General features: G+C 39.6%; 1 protein-coding gene across 1 annotated transcript; it reads right to left on the minus strand.

Annotated features, from left to right (window-relative positions):
* Positions 1–3,277: 3,277 nt before the first annotated feature.
* On the minus strand, positions 3,278–8,342 carry LOC135479087 (protein toll-like). The gene is made up of 2 exons (XM_064758808.1): positions 8,148–8,342; positions 3,278–7,451 (listed from the first exon to the last, which is right to left on the minus strand). Exon 2 carries the CDS (start codon positions 7,428–7,430, stop codon positions 4,002–4,004), a length of 3,429 nt encoding a protein of 1,142 aa, XP_064614878.1. The 5' UTR covers positions 7,431–7,451; positions 8,148–8,342; the 3' UTR covers positions 3,278–4,001.
* Between the last annotated feature and the right edge of the window lie 11,896 nt (positions 8,343–20,238).

Below are 20,238 nucleotides of genomic sequence, written 5' to 3' on the forward strand. Positions count from 1 at the left end.
AAATACTCATATATACATTAGGTGTAGTGTTGAATTAACTGATGTATCAACAGTACTGTTTTGTATAAATGTACAACTACATGTATCTATCACATATACCCGCTACCCGCATATGGTCGCTACCCGCGCAGTGAAGGGAGATCTTTTCCATATGTATATGCATCCTCTGAAAACCGGGCCTACTTTCAATGTTTACAATCAAAGCGCCCTCTACCGAGGAAATCCCTGAACTAACATCGGGATTTGATGTGACAGCATTCAATGGAAAAGAAAACAAATTAAGTGGTCTTTGTTTTAGCGGATAAAGGAACGACACACATGTTCTCTACAGCCTGAGGGAAATTATCTCACTGTCACGACTAAAATTCCAAAGTTAACTTGCTCTTCGCATCAACCATGGTTAACCACGCGACATCGCGATATTTATTACAGCTGAATGAAAATATGACTGACCTTCTTATATCCAGCGCTCACACACTCACGACAGCATACAGTAGTTTCATCATTAATTTCTACCGGTGCGTCCTGATCAATTTTCACTGCTCACTGCGAAACTTTCCAGTGGAGTCACTGTAGCTACATCCACACAAGATCAGTGGCTACACGGCCGCACGAGGATGGTATTTTCAATAAATGCAGCCTTTCCATCAGTGTTGTAACACCAAATTTTCGAGTCTAGCCATTATCATATGCTGTAGCTCTTCCTTTCAAACAAGATGTGGTTTTAAACCACACCGAGTGTTGAAACTTTGCTAGCATAATCCACGTCTCTCTCACGTGACGACAGAGCGTGAGAGGATACCGTGGCGTAGGGGTTTGACAACGTGTCGTGCAGTGGCGGCCTTGTAATAGTCTAAGCTCGTGAATATTCATTATGCTGATTTATTTTAAGTTGTTTGAAATTAAAACTAATGAAATAAATAGTTAAAGAACATAATCATCTTCGAGCTGAAGAAATTGTGCTCATTTATAGATGAACTACATTTTGTCGGTTCTCTAGTTGTAGCAAGTTGGATTACTGATTGATGAAAACCTGTTTGCATTTTGACAACTTATTACGCAATAAAGGTATATGATAAACAGAGTACCATAAATGTGCTTTTTCCGCGATGTTGTAGCAGCTCTCCTTGTCTGAGGTCGATGCGACAGGCCGGCCTCAGACAACTCGCGGATCTCGGATCACAGATTGTTATGGTAATCTCTATAAAAATCCACTATGTACTGGTATGAACACATCTCTACCCTGTATATATGTCAGCTGGGCTGATACTATCGCACATCCACCCTAGTCAAAAGGTATTGTCAAATGTGTATACCCTGAGCTGATTTAATAGTATATCAACTTTGGAGTAATATTATGGAATATCTAATCAGGCAAGCTATTAGCGAGATTGCTATTATCAAAAATCTTATCTGATATTATCACGTGCATGGGGCCTCCATGAGCCTCTCACTAATGCGGTCGCTGTGAATTCAAGTCCAGTTCATGCTGACTTCCTCTCTGACCGTACGTGGGAAGGTCTCGCAGCAGCCTGCTGATGGTCGTGGGTTGCCCCCCGGGCTCTTTCCGGTTCCTCCCCACCATAATGCTGCTCACCGTCGTGTAAGGGAAATATTCTTGAGTGGGGTGTAAAACATCAATGAAATAAATAAACAAATATATTATCACGTAACCGTATTCGCTTTTAGTTCAGTTCTCCTTCATAAACTGCAAAAACAAAAATATGAAAATTGAAAAGGAAAAGAAAACAATCATGTACTAGAGAAAACTCAGCAAAGAAATGAGATGGAATAGGGGCATGCAAACATGTTTTTTTAGACATTTTCAAAAAAAAAAAAAAAACTCTAGTGTTGCCATAAAACGACAAGTCAAATATTTATTCATTTCAAAATTAAATAAATCGGAATTCGCTTTTTCCTGCACGCCATTTATACGGTTCCGTAGTATTTCTGAAGGTTTCGTCTCTCTCCTGTCAGATGTAATGTAGAAATTATCTCCTGTCAAATAACATGGACTCTGACGAAACGTTGAAATCTCGCATACGTTCGGAGAGTAATTCATCAGAAGATAATGTCTTTGAACACACATTCCGTTATTTCCGGTATTAAGCTTTCCTGTCGGGCAGTTGTCGGAAGTCACACTCGACCCGCATTCTTTTCGAAAAGGCACGAATGAAAATCTACAATTTAAGACGTAGTTGTGTTCTTCATACCTATTATCTCAGAGTGCTTTCAATTGGACATAGTTTGTGACGAAATGCATCCTGGTAAATGAGTCGTTTCCGGGAGGTGAAAGTCATCTCTGTGTCATGCCGGATATGAAGCATATAAGCCTCAACGTACGGTATGATCTCTCCTGCTGAGTTACAAGCAGACCCACACTTCAGTGGCCGCTTGAATTGGTCTTTCTGGTATTCTCTAGGTGTGTAAGAGGAAATGTAACTTTCATCTCTTTTACTCTATTCAGACATTAAGCAGATTAGTAATTAACTTATCTCCTAATGAAGAGAAGGTAACTTGTATCATTTCAAATGTAAACTGAAAGTGAAAGGGGTGAACCTACTAGGGCGTGAGCCATGATTGCGGCTTGTCAGGCCGAAATTATAATCTTTCGGCCATAGCAGTGCAATCGGGTCCATGGTGGGCAAGATATGTATGCATTGTGCATGTGAGACACGATATAGCTGAAATATTACAAAGATGGCGTTAAATCCTTCATTCCTTCATGTTAAGCTTAATCTGGTAGATAAATTCCACACTCTCACCCCCACTGAAAGTTTGTATTATACACACACCTGTATAAAACCTTACACCGATTTGATGATCTCCAGCATGTATTAGATGCAAGTAAGTATTGAATCAATCACTAATTTCCTTGGACACTCATCCAAACTGTGAACTAAATCATAAATCGTAAAGATCCTCATCGCCATATACTGGCAAATCAGTGATCTTAATTTTTTTGAGAAGTCATTGCTTGACAATTTAGTCACAACCTCTTGGGGAAAAAATCCTTTAAATTTCCTTTGAAAACAATCGCCATTCATTAATGACATTCGTATAGATACGGGGTCTGGAAAACTAGCCAGAATGTCTAGAAAAACTCGACGGGATTTGTTAGAAAACCGATGAGGATTCCTTGTATATAATTTATAATTTATAGGAACATGAATCCAGCTTGTTTTGAAAAATAAAAATGACGATTTAATTTTTTTTATTATTTATCCGTGATGTGGAGAAAAATGATGTCTCATGGGAAAATCAGTAATCATTTAAATGATATGAAGAAAACAATCGTGACTTTTATTCATGTAAAAGATATAAACTATTGTTCACCAAATGATACGAAAGTCTTTCATGAATAAATGACATATTAAATGCACCAACAACTTTTGTTTATAAAACACTGCAAGGCAAATAACTCGATCAGGCTCTCTCTGAAACAAAACTTTTACCAGCATACATGACAGATTTACAACGTACAATGTACTCCAGTAAGTCTAAAAATAGATATTTTAATAACAAAATACATCTTTGAGACAACGTGTCGTGTGAATTCTCCGTAGTGAACTGTTGTACACTAAATGGTAATGATATGAAAAACTTTTATGCATAAATTATCGACTAAATGTATCAATAACGTACGTTTCTTTGTTAATAAAACATTGCAACGCAAATAATTCTTTACACTCTCTGAAATCAGACTTTCAATGACATTAATGACGGATTTACAATGTACATAACTATATTTAAATGTAGATATTTTAATAACAAAATACCTCTTTGACCCAATTTTTCATGTTAATTCTCGGTAATATACAATTAAATTGTGCGAGGCACAACTGAATGTTTACAACTCCGAGAAGCGTTTGGGTCACATATATGAGGTAAAAATGTATCTCAAGAAACAAGCTCGGTGCTCACAGCGCCTTGTCGATAGTGGCGGCATTACAGTAACGCATAAAATGGTACATTCTGAAATCCTGCTGTATACTAACCTGTCAAACGTCGGTTGCAATTTTGCTTATATTAATAACATCTGGCACTGGGCCTAAAGAATTATGGACGGCACTATCGGGTCCTCTCACCATAGCAACGGTCAACTTTTGCCACCAATCAGCATCGCTTTGGCGTAAATATGCATGAGTGAGCAAGTACGTTTGAATGTCTTCCGGAAGGTCCATTATGTTTGTACCCTCTGAAAGAAGAACAATGAGAAAATTCCGGCGTTCGTTCACCGATATTCTATGTGCAGCGCGAAACACAAACATGCAAACGTCGTCTTGTGCGAACTGCTCGGAAAGCACCATGAGGACGTAGCGCGATTTTTGTAGTGACGCTACAATCAGGGCGTCCAAGGGTTCTCCAGGCAGGAAGTCGCGGTCGGGTACACACGTTATCCAATCGTTTACCTCGAGTTTTGCAGTCACGTGATTGGCCACCCAGTTCGAGTGCGCGTCACCACAGGCAACGTACACGTCGTAGCAGCACTGATGGTTTACCTGCGGGATTGATTTTGCTACGCGCCTCTGCCAAGGTGCGAGTCTACCATGTTCCGTGTCTTCATCGAATGACCGAGCAGCCGTAGAATAGATTAGCTTGTCTCTCAAAAGCTTGTCAGTGTCCTTGATAGAGGATTGAGCGCGAAGAAAACGACGAAGTGATGCACCTTTTATCAGACTGCAGTTGAAGGACGGTCTTTTCAATATCACAATTCTGCTGGTACGTTGAGAGAGAGACAATTGCATCGCTCGCTCTAACCCAATCACACACAGCTCATCCTCAAAAAACTGAGCCGACAAAACAATGACGATTTTGGTTGAATTGTTTGTTAACAGCTCGATATTGTCATGGAACGACAGACCGACGTAGAAATCCTCCAAATGTAAAGCCAGAGACGTAAGCAAATGAGAATCACACAAGGGTTCAATCACGTTCTCTCGTGCCCATTCCCAGTCATTTGAAGCGGCTATTACAAATAGGTCAATCGCTTTGGCTTCGTGAGCCAGACCCTTATGTCTTAAGAAGCGCAAATTGAATCTGACAAAAAGCAAGGCTTTTATTTCCAGTCTGAAGCGATAGAGTACTGCAGCTAAGACAAGTGCTACAGCAGTCACGAAGCAAATATACAGAGTTATATCTCGCTTCCAGTCAGTATTCTTCGGACAGGTGAAGTCTTCGTCAGGGACTTCGACGATCTTAAAGAGTTTATCTTCTGTTACAGCACATGTTAAATTGCTCCATTCTTCGATGGTCTCTCTCTTCGCCACCAACCATTGTTTCATCCACGCCGTCTTACAGTCGCATCGAATATGATTGTCTGTTAGCTGCGCATGCGTAAGTTTCAGTGATTGTATCCCGCGTGGCAGTGAAGTGAGGAGGTTGTGCTTTAGGTTAAGGAACCGCAAATTTGGCATCATTTCAAAGAACTCGTCTGTTATCGAGGAAATTTGGTTGTACGACAAATCCAGTTCTATCAATCTATTTCGATATTCTATTCTTCCGAGAGTAGTGACGTTGTTGTTGTTTAGTCTAATTTTGATTGTATCCGAGGGAATCTCGTTTGGAAATGACGTGTGCAGGCCTCGTGAGCAATCCAGCATGAGATCACTCCTGTTATAGAAGGTATAACACTTGCATCCACTAGGGCACTTGGTCGAATTTGTCGGACACGTGAGATCGCTAGGGTTTAAATCAAGTACAAGTTTACCTTCGTGCTCAGGTGGACTGGTACAGCGGATCTCCTTAAACAGGTATTCAGTGCCGTCGAAATTACCTTTCGAGCGTTCAGAGCTCACGTAGTAGATGAAAGGTGACAAATGACAAGAACACTCAATGGGATTCTCTCTCACATCAAGATGATAATAAACAAGAAGTAAACGATACTGTTCCATATCAAACATCGGTATACTGGTGATTCCATTGTCTTTCAAGTTGATGAACTTCTTATATGGCTTGGTTCTCTTAAATCGATGAGTGCTTTCGCGGTCCGCAGATATAAACGAAGACCTGTCTCCAACCCCAGACAAAAAGATCTCCTTCGGAACTTGGGCGAGTGTTTCGTTTAACGTTTCCAGCGAAATCTGGCAACCTGTTAAATCGACTTTAGCAATATTTGTAGTGAAGACATCTAACGGAATTTCCCTCAAGGGATTGTGACTCAGGACGACTTCGTTTAAGGCGACTGTGTCCTTTGGAAAGCTGTCGGATGACACATCCTCCAGTAAGTTGTTTTCCAAATGTAGTTTTTCTAGTTTTAACAAAGCTTGAAACGTTGCTGACTCAATGCCTGTCAGTTTGTTGTTATTGAGGACCAAACTTTCCAGCTCTGGAAGATTGTTAAATGTCGTCCTGCTTAAAGATATCAAATTATTCTTGGCCAAATTGATCTCTCGGACTTCCTTCAAACCGTTGTGATTGAGTATTTCGGGACGAATCATTGTCAGATTGTTCATGCTTAGGTCCAGTTTTTGTAATCCAGTGACGTTAGCTAATGTGTCATCGTCGATGTCTACAAGACCAGTGTCCCGCAAGGAAAGCAACTGAATCCAGCCATGGAATCTTCGACCGTGTAGATTTCGAAGGGGGTTATGTTCCAGATGAAAAGACCTTCGAAACAGATTTGGTGCTACGTTGATGCCTACTGCAGTTGTGTACTTTGTGTTGAAAATATTCGTGCGAGACAGATTTCGAGGTAGCTCCATCGAATCCTGAAACCACGGAAACTGTGGTGGTGGCTCCGTTAAGAAATTCTGCGCCAGATCTAAAGTCTGAAGGCGGGGCATCCTGGAAGAAAAATCAGATGGGAGTCTGTGGATTGACATGTTGTGGAATGCGACTTCTGCCATCGACATGAAAACATCTGGTCGAGGAAATAACGTTTCTATCCTGTTAGTACTGTTTGTATTGGTCAAATACAAGGAAACGACTTTCTTCAGGCCTGGAAATGTCTGGTTCAAGTCCATGCCACGGCCCGTGGGCAACAACTCCGTATTAATTCCTGTTATGACCCTTAAATCGTACATTTGTCCCAGCCAGTTCATGTCGTCTATACCGACCTTGCAGTTGTGAATTTGAACTTGTAGGACGCTTTTCGTGTAACCAATCAAATTAGGCCCTTCAAAAGCCACTCTTTGACGCCTCATGCATTTCAAAACTAGCGCGATGTGGTTTATTGTATCCCCAGGTCCTTCCGGGTAGCACAACGACAAAGCGTCCCCCATGTCAACCCAACAGTCACGTGACGTGTTGTTTTTAAATAAGGCTCCCTCACTTATGGCCACGGGCACCTTGTTTCCGTGTACATGGTAAAATGAAGCGGGAAGGATTCTACATTTGAGCTTATCCTCACATTTTGGAAGAGATTCACCGTTCTGAGCTTCAGTCATTGAAAGTAGTGATATCAACACAGATATGGTGACCGCCCACATGTTTTAACACTTTCTTCCGTCCTAAAACAAAGATATGAAAACATGAGTTAAAACAGGCTTTACGTTATATACTCTACATATTGATTCAGTATTTAAATCACACCATTCTTTCATTCTTTTATATTGTTTAGATGTTTGAGAAAAATTTAGATGAATTCAAATAAAAGTAATGGCAATCTAAAGCACTATTAAATCAATTTACATAACACAGCCCCTAATTTTCCCCAAACATTATGCTGGTCGAAGTTATGAGATGTTCTTGAGTACAGCGTAAAATACCAGTCTTTCTCTTACTCATTGATAGATTTAATAAGATATCAGACGTATGTTATAACAAAATATCTGTCGACAACGATGGCCCAACTAATTCTGAAATATATATATCGTCGACAGATATTTTGTTATAACATACGTCTGATATCTTATTAAATCTATCAATGAGTAAGAGAAAGAGTTATACTTGAAACAGGCCATATTCAAGACTATTTCACTAAGGGTTGGCGATCTGACTAATGACTGGAAGAAACCAGGCTTAAAACTTCTATTAGACCCCTTCTGACAAAAGCCACAACTGAACCAGCGTCACTAGCTGGATTCGAACTCTTGATTTTACATGCCAAGACCTGTATGTTCGTCTCTGGACAGGACCCAATATACAACTCGCTTAATTAGGACTCTTTAATATAACCTGAAAATGTGGAAAAATATCGTTCTTACCTGTAATATAGTATTGTGTATTACATTCTTTCGTTGTCACCTTTCTGTCGCGCCAAACGCTCAGTCTAGCCCCCTATCATATCAGATCGGGTCTAAAGTTTTCTGCTGATGCCTAGGTCCAGAAAGTCGTCTGATCTACCACCTCTACTAGGATAGGAAAATACGACCGCTTTTGTAGAGACCAGCATGTGCTATACCGGTTATCTAGTACTGTCAATCATACTTATATAGCCAAGGCGGATATAGAGGCCACGTATTCAGCTTAACTATGGCAGCCGCGACATGACACATTACCAGGAATTTACCGTGGAGTCCATTGAGACAGGTCACCATAGCCGACATAACTCCTGCAAGACGATCAGGTGTTCGGTTTTAGTTCGGTTTCTTCCGTTAAAGCTGGGAACAATCAGGGCGTAAAGTTTTGCATTTCGACAAGTCTGATATCAGCATTTAACACGTTGTTTTTAAGCATAGGTCTTATGACAATAAATCCTGTCATCATTTCATTGTGCCTGTCAGTTATTGTGTTGTTGCTCGTTTTACATACACGTGATATACACGTATTTGTGACCACTTTAATGTGCCTGTCAGTTATTGTGTTGTTGCGCGGTTTACATACACGTGACAACACACGTACCTGCGATCACTTCAATTTATTTATTTATTTGATTGGTGTTTTACGCCGTACTCAAGAATATTTCACTTATACGACGGCGGCCAGCATTATGGTGGGTGGAAACCGGGCAGAGCCCGGGGGAAACCCACAACCATCCGCAGGTTGCTATCACACCTTCCCACGTACGGCCGAAGAGGAAGCCAGCATGAGCTGGACTTGAACTCACAGCGACCGCATTGGTGAGAGACTCCTGGGTCATTACGCTGCGCTAGCGCGCTAACCAACAGAGCCACGGAGGCCCCGCGATCACTTTAATGTGCCTGTCAGTTATTGAGTTGTTGCTCCGTTTACATACACGTGACATACACGTTCATGTGATCACTTTATTGTGCCTGTCAGGTGTTGTGTTGTTCGGTTTACATATACGTGCCATACACGTACGTGTGATCATTTTATCGTGCCTGTCAGTTATTACGTTGTTGTACGGTTTACATACACGTGCCATACACGTATATGTGATCACTTTATTATGCCTGTCAGTTATTGTGTCGTTGCTCCGTTTACATACACGTCACATACACATACTTGTGATCACTTTAATGTACCTGTTATTGTTATGTTGCCCGATGTACATACACGTGACCGACGTACCTCTTTTCCCGATGTTATGAGTTGCTGATTACATAATAATATGTATTAATTTTTGATTTGTCGTCACTTGTCTGGGTTTAATTTTCAAAAGACTACCAGTGTTTATTTTTAACTGATTTAACAGTGGATGAAATCAGCCCTGCGGAGCCGCAAAAGTGACATGGTGAGAAAAAAAAACAGTTTGGAAGAGAAAACAATTGACATGGTGAAATAAAATTTTTTTGTAAGAGAAAATGTTTTTATTAACAACCGACTTGCCCCGAGTTGATGCTATTCGTAACGTCGGGCATCGCTAGCTTGATAAATGAAGATGTTGAGATTGAAAGATGTCAACTATAAAAGGCAGGACTGCATGTTGTACTTTGTATTTTATTTTTATTTAGTCCATATATGGTTCTTTGAAATCTCTTTATTAACAAGCTGTCTCGTTGACAATGGAGATGCATTTGCGCGGGTGAAAACAAGTCGGTCTATAGGCTGAGGGATGGACTCTTTTTTTCTGTTAATCTGTCACTGTTTCTGTACAGACCTAGTTATGCTCTCGTCATGCGAAGTCGTAGTATAGGCCTAACAGTGTAGTTTCACAAGCTCTTGCAGCCTGCAGCTTGATCTATTTTAAACAGATTGGAATTAACCTCTGTAGGTGATCAGGTCAGTTGTTAAGTATCTAGGACGTAATTTTATAGTTCAGAATTCCTTGCATTTTGTGTTGGATTATTGTGTTGAAAACGGGTGATAATAAATCATCTTTTCATTCAAAAATTCTACTTATTCTGAATCTGTTAATGTGATAATAAATATTGCATTGTGTGTTGGGTTATTCTCGATCAGGTATCATGCTGTCTTTAAGTGTCCGTTTCAAGTTTCTTCTTTTCTCTTTATTTCATTTATCGGCAGCATATCCCTGGTGACCTTGGTGACAACTTGAAATTTTAAACACGGACCAAATTTGTCTGATTCGAATAACGCACTTTCTTTGGTTTAATGGCGCATCTTTGGCATACTAGTATTTTTCTATCAACCTTGATTTTCGTGACTCTGAATTCGGCAACCGAGTGGCTAAAATTTAAAACGCATCTGTTCTATATTGCAAAAGTTACGATTCTAACAAATTGTTGAGCTGACATTTTAAAAGTTAACTTTTGAAAGAGACGTGCTGCGGCATACGACTTTACATCTGCGTGGTAACTAAAAATTGCCTTGAAATGATCCTTAAGGCGCATGCCTTTCAAGCAACAGGAGGCCGGTTGAAACCCCTCCGTGGATAGGGAATCTGTATTTTGTGAGTCTTGCTGACAGTAAGCGATTAACTCTGCTTGTGTGGCCATTTGTGCTGTCAGCCGTTAGTTGAAGACCTCTTTGTTCATGGGCATATACATGGGAGAGTTCTTCCGTATAACTTCGCTTCGGGAGCGGTAGATCTAGGATCAATCCTGGGTAGAGTCACACATAATGCCGTAAAAGAGAAAGTTGTAACTTCCTCGCTTGGCGTTCAGAGGGAAGGGGATAGTGCAACGACTGGTTGACCCATAATGGTATAATGGCTCGGGCAGAGCGGCTTACTTGCCTTCATTCGGTAAGTCGTCTCAGTGAAGCAACACTAGATAAAAGAGAGGTGGAAATCCGTTCTGCAACAAGGAGGCACATTACATGCACATACTTCTTCGTCGTTATATGTCTGAAAAATTGTTAAGTACGACGTTAAACCCCAAACACTCACTCATTCTTCCGTAACATGTCAAGGTCAGTCAAAGGAACGGCTCGCCCATTTTGTCCATCCATAATTTTTACCGCCATTTCATAAATGTAGAATTCATGAGTACGGCGTAAAACTGCAATTTTATAAATGAAGAATTCATGAATATGGCTTAAAACAATGATCAAGCAGGTATATAAAATAAACACATTCTCAGAAAAAGCACATATATCACTACCATAGACTCTTCATTATGGTTTTAAACACTGGCTGCTCATGAGAAGCATTTTTCATCGACATAGTCTCAGTGGGGATGGTTCCAATTTAGTCATTGCAAATTACCCTTACTTGGACAGCAATACACCGAATGGCCCTGTGTATGGCGTATACATGTCTCGCCTTGTAGTATTTGTTCAATCCTGCGTGTTGTGTGACGATTTTAATCAACGTCACAAGCTATTACTGCAAAAACTAGTGTGTCACATTTGAAAACAGAATGCACTCAATCGCCCATAGAACATACCTTGTGTCTTTCCAACATATACAAAAGTGTTGACTGCTTTTCTTTCCATGATTGCGTTAACCAATGAGAAACACAACAGAGATCATACTTAGAACAAGAACATTAATGGGTTACCGTAAACTATAGGGATTGTCTTTAAGCTGCAGATAGCCATAGTGGCCCTAGTTAGACGTCGTCACACTCAACCCGACCCTGATTAGACGTCGTCACTGGTTGGAGAGGACCAACATATTATATGAAACAATACGTTTGACAGATTTCACTAACGACATATGAAAGGCATGTTTTATGGAGGATTCTTTGTATGGTTGATTAATGAAGACTTTTTTATAACCTCTATCTTCTGTCCTTGGCGAAAAAGCAACTCCTATCACTCTTTGGGAGAAGCAATATAGGAGACAGGCTAAACAATCCCTTACCTGGCCCAAGTGGGTCTTCTCTCTTTGATGCTCTGAGCTAATGTCGGCTTTGAGCATACATAAGTATAACGGATGCTAGCAAGAAAACACCATCAAGAAACTAGCACTTGAATCTTGAGTGTATTCTCCATATGAAGTGGAACACAAATGAAAACCCCAATGTTATCTGAAAATGCATTCAGATCTGTCTTTACTTTGTTTCGCTTTCAATGAAGTCTTCTAACATCATTTTTGTTGCATATTTTACAATTAACCACCACTTTTCTGTAACCAGTTTATCTCTCACAGTACATTGCATTAAAAGTTTGTTTGAAGTCTAACGTTTTGATCAGATTTGAGACTACATGTATCTGGTTGCAATGGACCACTTATTCTTGTAAGTTTTTTTTCCAGGTAAATTTTTGTTTAAAGTTATTGGACATGATTACATTGAATTATGATCAGAAGTTTAATAAGAATAGTGCGATTCTCAAAAGAGGGATGGGATGAAATTTAACACAAAATGGAATTGTCTTCTTCTTACACGCTCAGACCCCAGTAAAGCCTTCAAAAAATTTAGAATCTGCAAATTTTAAATTTGTGTGGGATAAAAAACGGGATTTAAAAAAAGATGCGTATTTTGGTACAAGATTTTGTCTGCAGGTCAGTATCAGAATGATATATCAGGAATCCTTCCAAACATCATTAACGTGCCACTAAAACTGTATTTAGAGTACCAAATAAATAATATCTTCTGGATATTAAATGTAACAAGATTCATACATATTGTCTTCGCTTCAAATGGGCTTCTTGTAATGGGTTTACTCTGGACAGGGAATGCGACGTTTTGTTTTGTATCTTCAATTACACATTAGACCATGGTGATTGCCGTTAACCTAACTTTTAAGCAATGTATGTATACTAATTTAGGGAACCATCGTCATTATAGGGCAATATACGTAAGGAGTTATTGCCACAGTCGATCGGTCATCGAACAATGAGGTCAGACGTTCAAATCCAGCTTTGGCTAGTTGGAATACGCCTTCAAATTAGGAGGTTTGTCTGGGGCCTCATGAACCGCAATGTTTTACTCTGGCACTCTACTTACCTCTCCCATCGTAAAAAAGTAAATTGCTGAGAATAGCGCGAGATACCAATGAAATCATCAAAACCATAAATATTTCAGCTCCTCGGGAAAGAACTACACTAGTGTGTACATATCAACCTAACATATCCTGCATGCACTGACGGTACCACTGTAACTCGGTCCACAACCCCAAACATAATGCTTGTTGTACAACAGTCCACATGACATCCTCAAACATCATACTTACTGTACAACTGTCCATATCTCAACTCCAAACATCATACTTACTGTACAACTATCAACCCCAAACATCATACCTACTATACAACTGTCCACATGACATCCCCAAATATCATACCTACTGTACATTTCTTCATATCTCAACCCCAAAGCATCATGTTTACTGTACAGCTGTCCATATGACAACTCCAAACATCATAATTACGATACAACTATCAACCCCAAACATCATACTTACTGTACAACTGTCCACATCTGAGCCCTAAACATCATACTTACTGTACAACTGTCCACATCTCAACTCCAAACATCATACTTACTGTACAACTATCATCCCCAAACATCATACTTACTGTACAACTGTCAACATCTGAGCCCTAAACATCATACTTACTGTACAACTATCAACCCCAAACATCATACTTACTATACAACTATCAACCCCAAACATCATACTTACTGTACAACTGTCCACATCTGAGCCCTAAACATCATACTTACTGTACAACTGTCCACATCTCAACTCCAAAACATCATACTTACTATACAACTATCAACCCCAAACATCATACTCAGTGTACAACTGTCTATATGGCAACCCCAAACATCATACTTACAGTACTTTGTAATCTTTTACTCATGGGTAAACAGGGTTACTCCAACATTCAATGTCATGATTATACTTGGAAAAACTTCCTGTGACGTCAGACTTCCTAAACTCCGATAATGTGGTCCATAAAGCCCACCTTAGAATTCAAAAGTCTGAACGCCTTTAAAGAAATGAAAGTATATTCATTCATTGTTTTAAGTGGTCTATGTGGTGATAGGTACCTTCATTTTTAGAGGTCTTTTCCTTGACAGAAAAATCGAAAGCAGTACTGAATATTTTCAACTTTTCACCCTTTTTCATCAGAACTAAATATAATTTTCATATTTTCTCCATCTTTAATCACATATTTTCTTGAAATCTATACTATTTTCCTTCGTGCCTTTGTGGACCAATAATTTTGTTGAATAAGAGGAAAATGCCATCACCCTGTAGCTGTTGAACACCTGTTGTGACTCCTCAGAAGTCAGCGTCAAATAAAACATCCTGTTACGATTTGAATTTTGGTCCTGAGTGTTCGAACTGGATGTCAATCTGACCTCGATCTCCAATGTATAGATTTTGTATGTATGTATGCTTGGGGTTTAGCGTCGTACTTTGCAATATGTCAGTTATAAGACGACGAGGAGTCATTAGATGTGTATATGTAATGTGTCTTTTGTAGGTAGGGCGCTCTGCCAAAGTGCTGCCGCCACTGAAGTGTTTATGCTGACGAAACCAGACATGACGCCTCACCCACTCACATTATACTGACACCAAGCCAACCAGTGTTGTTTCCTTGCTCGAACCTCTCAGTACTGAGCATCAAGCGAAGCAGCAACAAGTACCATTTTTACATTCTTTGGTATGACCCGAACGGGTTTGATCCCGAGGCGGACGCTCTAAACATTTGCAAATATATGTATATAAGTATCATGTGGGAACGCTCGTAAGAAACTTCTCGTATGTATTACACCGGGCACTTTGGTTTCTTCCAACCGTCCAAAAATCGTTATCACAAAGTCAGGCATGAACAACAGGCAAAGCATAGACCCGAGTTACTCGTGACATTATACTGCTCATATTCCTGGCAGAGAGTTATTGCTTGTTAAATAAAGGATATACAGCGAGGACCCTTTGCGATCCTTTGGCAAGGAACAAATGAAAATTACATCACGAGTTCAATAAATTTAATGGGTCACGAATTGCATATCCAACTTATCCTGTCATTTTGTCTATCAACCAGGTGGTTAATAGAGAAGACAGCGTTAATGGAGTGGATACTGATATCAACATATGTGAAACGGTGTGAACCGAACTACATATTTTAGTAAAAATAGTTCTTTGGAAAACATTGAAGAAATCTGTGATTTCTATGAGCAGAAAACATAACACGGTCGATTAGTGTGTGATAGGATGACGAGCTTTATTTTTTTCGAAAATATCAGCATTCATACCTGCTCATTTATCGAAAAAATTTGCCTCCAAAATTGGAACAATTATACTATACATTATAACAACTGACGTCACGCGGTGACTAGTGGTATGTGTGGAGTGGTGATTTCGAAAATCATATAGAACGAAATAGGGTTATTCAAATTTAGGCTTTTAACGCGAACAATTCATCTCAAAAATTATTTGCTGATCTTACTAGCCATCATGGGACTTGTAGAATGCAACAAAACGATGTTTCAAAGGGTTTGATTTTGGTTCTGTTTTGGATTTTCCGTGTGACGGTAGACATGATATCGAATCAAAAGGTCACAGTGGAAGCAATTATCGTGTTGAATGTGGCATATAGAATGGACTAGATTTAAGAATAATCTTGAGGTAAACCAGTCGCAGACAAGTTAATAAACGCGAGAACTCTTGGCGCTCTACAAAGTAGTAAGGTTAGTTTGTAGGTGTTTAATTTCTTGAAAATCTGATACCGATGCATGCTGTTGTCGTTGAAGGTCGAACTTGCGTTTTATTGGGTACTTTCTCTTAGGCGTACAGCGTCAAACGCTTCATTTTCTTTCACCAACCTTTGCTATTATGCACATTTCATGAAGATATTTTTTTTGCGTATCCAGTATCCAAAATCTTAACGGTTTGGTACCAAGGAACAGTTGTCACGGTGCGGTAAGTGATCGCTGGCTGTTTCTTTTTTCTCTCAAGGCAATAAACAATAGAAATAGTCCGGTATGCAGTTGTATTTTTTCATTGGATAAGCTTATCAATGAAAGTTCAAGTGACCGATCCAAGTTTCGGTTTATTTATATAAGGAGTGGAATATTGACAAGGACTCCTTGAAACTAGATAGGAAATCGCCCCAATTCGGTGCAGCAGTAAGTTAAACTTACTTGAATACAAAGGACAATTACTGCAGAACATATGAGTGAAAAATTGGAGTGATGCGATTTATACTTTTTGTTTTATAAAATGGCAAAGTAGGTCTAAAGCAGATTTTGCTGTTTTGAGGCGTTTTCCTGAGGGAATCCCCTTCATAATAAAAGCATGAATACGTGCACCAAAATCATTTCCACATATTTGGTGTCTGGTTAGAGAGTAGTAAGCTATAACGAAGTGTCGTGTTGGTTCACACAATAATATTTTTATAAATCGAAAAAAAAAATGAAATAATTTGGAAGTTCAGAGGAACTCTACGTTCGCCATAATACTTCATAGGTTCTAACGCATTGTCTGCATTGGTCCAGTGGTAACATTCATGCGTTGAAAAAGTTGTGTCGAATAGGGCCACGAGTTCGATTCCTATAATTACATACATTCTTACATGCCGGCAGGAGAGGAAGCCAGCATGGGCTGGACTTGATGCATGAGTCAAGTCCAGCTCATGCTGGCTTCCTCTCCGGCCGTAAGTGGGAAGGTCTTCCAGCAGCCTGCGGATGGTCATGGGTTTTCCCCCGGGCTCCGCCCGGTTTCCTCAAACCATAATGCTGGCCGCCGTCGTATAAGAGAAATATTCTTGAGTACGGCGTAAAACACCAATCAATCAAATCAAATTACTTACATTAGTGCTTAACAAAGTGAGGTAACGATCAGGGGAAATGAATTTGAACCACACTAGAAATTCTTTTCTTATATTTCTTCATATATTGTCAAGCTATACATTAAATAAGTTTAATAATATTATTGTAAATCTATGCAGGCTATATACAGTATTCTTTCAATGAAAGCTCAACGCTATTTACTTAAGCTAACAGCATATCATAAACTTACATTGAGAATGGGGGCACCTGTTGATGAGTTCAGCTTCGCTATAAATGTCTGCTCAAGACACTGTCATATTTTTACGGTATAATTTGTACGGTAAAATTTGTTGTAAATACCAACGTTAGGCGGAAAAAGATATTATCCTATGCATTTAACGGCAAACAGTAGTCTGAGGTTTAGCAACGAATATTTTACCTTTGCCTATTCTACCGACTTCACCTATAACATGACAACTTCAATGGCATACCGAAAAGCATTTGCGTCCTTTCGCAGACGATCTGTCACTGTAAGCGGGTTGGTAATCTTTTCATCGATGTTGTTATGTCACTGACACGCTCATTTTATGAGATAAATAAAATTCACTGCAGCCACATCCCATGATGTTTTGATTGGATCATAAAGCAAGTATATTTAAGAAGGATAGTTCTGTAAGCAAGTGACAAGTTCGATAGAGTCTTCCCGTCCATAAATTTATGGTGAGCATACCTGTACGCCACGTTAAAGAATATTTGTCAGTAAATTGCCAAAGGCAGGTGGTTCAGCCAGTGCACCGCCTATTTTTCCAAACATAAAATTGACCTCCATTGTAGAGGGGGAAAATGAAAGAGTAATCCCAAATCAAATAAACTGTGACACCAACATCCCCGGGTCTCACGTCTGTATTAAATGTTTCACAGCTCAAGACAAACACAGGCTATGCATATATATATATATATATATATATATATATATATATATATATATATATATATATATATATATATATATATATATATATCCGTATAGAACTTAATATGTTCACAAACAACCTCAGGTTCGGATTGGTTCCATACGGTCAGGTGATATGACGGGGATTCACCTGTCCCTACCCAAAAGAAATTTTCCGGTGACGTGGTCGGTAGCAACAAACTCCCTTATAATTATATGTACATACACTTTTAACCACTGTAGTCATCCTCCAGTTGAACTATTGAGGTTAGACATAGACGCACATACTTCCTACATCACAAATGTTGCACCCTACGGTCTCTACGCGACACGCATGGACTTCTTTAGGGTCAGCTTCGTCACCGATGTCCTGGCACGGACGTATAATCAGCATTTATTAGCTTCGGACCTATCAGTAAGATTGCTTGATAGTTCCGTTGGAATCATGTTAATAGTATATACTGTAATTAAGGAGATTACAAATTCATCAAGTATTAATGAAAACAATGGATATAGTGTTTTTGTTTTTCTGATCACTGTGACTTCAGTGATCTTGGAGTCGTTTTCTGTACATACTGGGTGGTGGGGGAGGGGGTGGGTAGTATGGCAGTGATGTAAAGCGAGCGTAGGGAGATGCGCAAGCTGTGAGTGAAGATCGATAAGGGTAATTACTAATGACGTGTAATAAATTGCTATCAATATCTATGCATGTTTCTTTTTTTAATTAATTCTGCTTCAGACATGCTGTTAAACAGGGAGCGTTGAAGTCCTGTTTTTACTTTCTATGCTACAATGTTTTTTTTTTTTTTTCATTTTCGAGGTGATAGCTGGCGCAGTCCAGGGAATATGACTTGGGATAACGCCATGATGCCTTGTGTTTGATTGCTGTTTAACTCTCTACACAAAGCGTTGTCACTTTTCACGCTGGCGGTCAGTATTATGGGTGAAGGCAATCGGAGTGCTCAGTTTAAACCAACAACGTTTAGATTTATTTATTTACTTGGTGTAAAATTTAATTTAACGCCGTACTCAAGAATATTTCACTTATACGACGGCGGCCAGCATTGTGGTTCTGTGGGGGTGGGGGTGGGACCGGGCAGAGGCCGGAGGAAACCCACGACCATCCGCAGGTTGCTGTTAGACCTTCCCACTTACGGCTGGAGAGGAAGCCAGCATGAGCTGGACTTGAACTCACAGCGACTGCATTGATGAGAGACTCCCGGGTCATTATGCTGTGCTAGCGTGCTAAATAACTGAGCCACGGAGGTCCCCCAGCGAGCTTTAGATGGTGTCAAACATTCCCACACGCGACGTGCTGATACGCTATTGGTGGGAAACCAGTAGTTTTCAACGAACGTGATATTCACCCACTTTGTGAACAGCCACAGGATCTTTGCTTGTTATGAACACGGCCCACAAACCATGATGATCTGAAAATATTTTTTCAATATTCTAACGCTACTCCATGAACGTACTTTGTAATTTGTCTGATTAAAAAAAACAATATGTGTGTTTCTTCTTGTCACTCGTCTGCACCTAACCTATTTATAACCTCTTAGTATAAAAAGTCTATTGTGAAGCGAGACAGAGAAATTTACGCTCGTAAATTGTGTTATAGAAACAGGTATTCAATGCACCCGATGTATCTATTTATTTATTTGATTGTTGTTTTACGGCGTACTCAAGAATATTTCACTTATTCGACGACGGCCAGCATTGTGGTAGGAGGAAACCCACGACCATCCGCACCCGATGAATAAATCAGGAAAATAAATTTACACTTGAGACCTTGCATGAGATGCCAGTTGACCGTTTTAATAATTCAAGACAAGGTGATCATTACAAAGGAACAAAAAGCCCACAATTTACAAGAAATTCTTTTTTATATTTCCTTATATATTGTCAGGTTATTTGCTAGATAAGTTTACATATATTATTCTAAATCTATAGAGATTATATACAGTTCTCGTCCAATGAAAGTTCAACGATGTTTACGCCAGCTGACAGCATATCGTACAATTACATTGAGAACACCTGTTTATCAGTTCAGCTTCGTAATAGATGTCTATTAAAGACTCATAAATTCACGGCATAATTCGTAAGACAAAACTTGTTTCAAATACCAACATTAGACGGAAAGAGATATTATCTCATGCATTTAGCGGCACACGGTGGGCTGATGGTTAGCAACGAATATTTCAGCTTGGACTATGTCATAGGCTCCACCTCGTTTAAAAACTTCAACCGTATACTGGGCAAGCGCTTGCTTCATTTCGCCTACGATCTGTCACTGTTAGCAGGTCGGTAGTTGGTAGACCTGAGCGACAGGCGATTTCCTGTCTATATTTAGCACGGTTTTTTTTTTCGTCC

Source organism: Liolophura sinensis, chromosome 12 (genome assembly GCF_032854445.1).
Source record: "Liolophura sinensis isolate JHLJ2023 chromosome 12, CUHK_Ljap_v2, whole genome shotgun sequence".
In the NCBI taxonomy this organism is placed as follows: domain Eukaryota; kingdom Metazoa; phylum Mollusca; class Polyplacophora; order Chitonida; family Chitonidae; genus Liolophura; species Liolophura sinensis.

What these genes read in the sequence shown, in the direction of transcription:
- LOC135479087 (XM_064758808.1), bottom strand. Translation starts at nt 7,430, where the DNA reads ATGTGGGCGGTCACCATATCTGTGTTGATATCACTACTTTCAATGACT.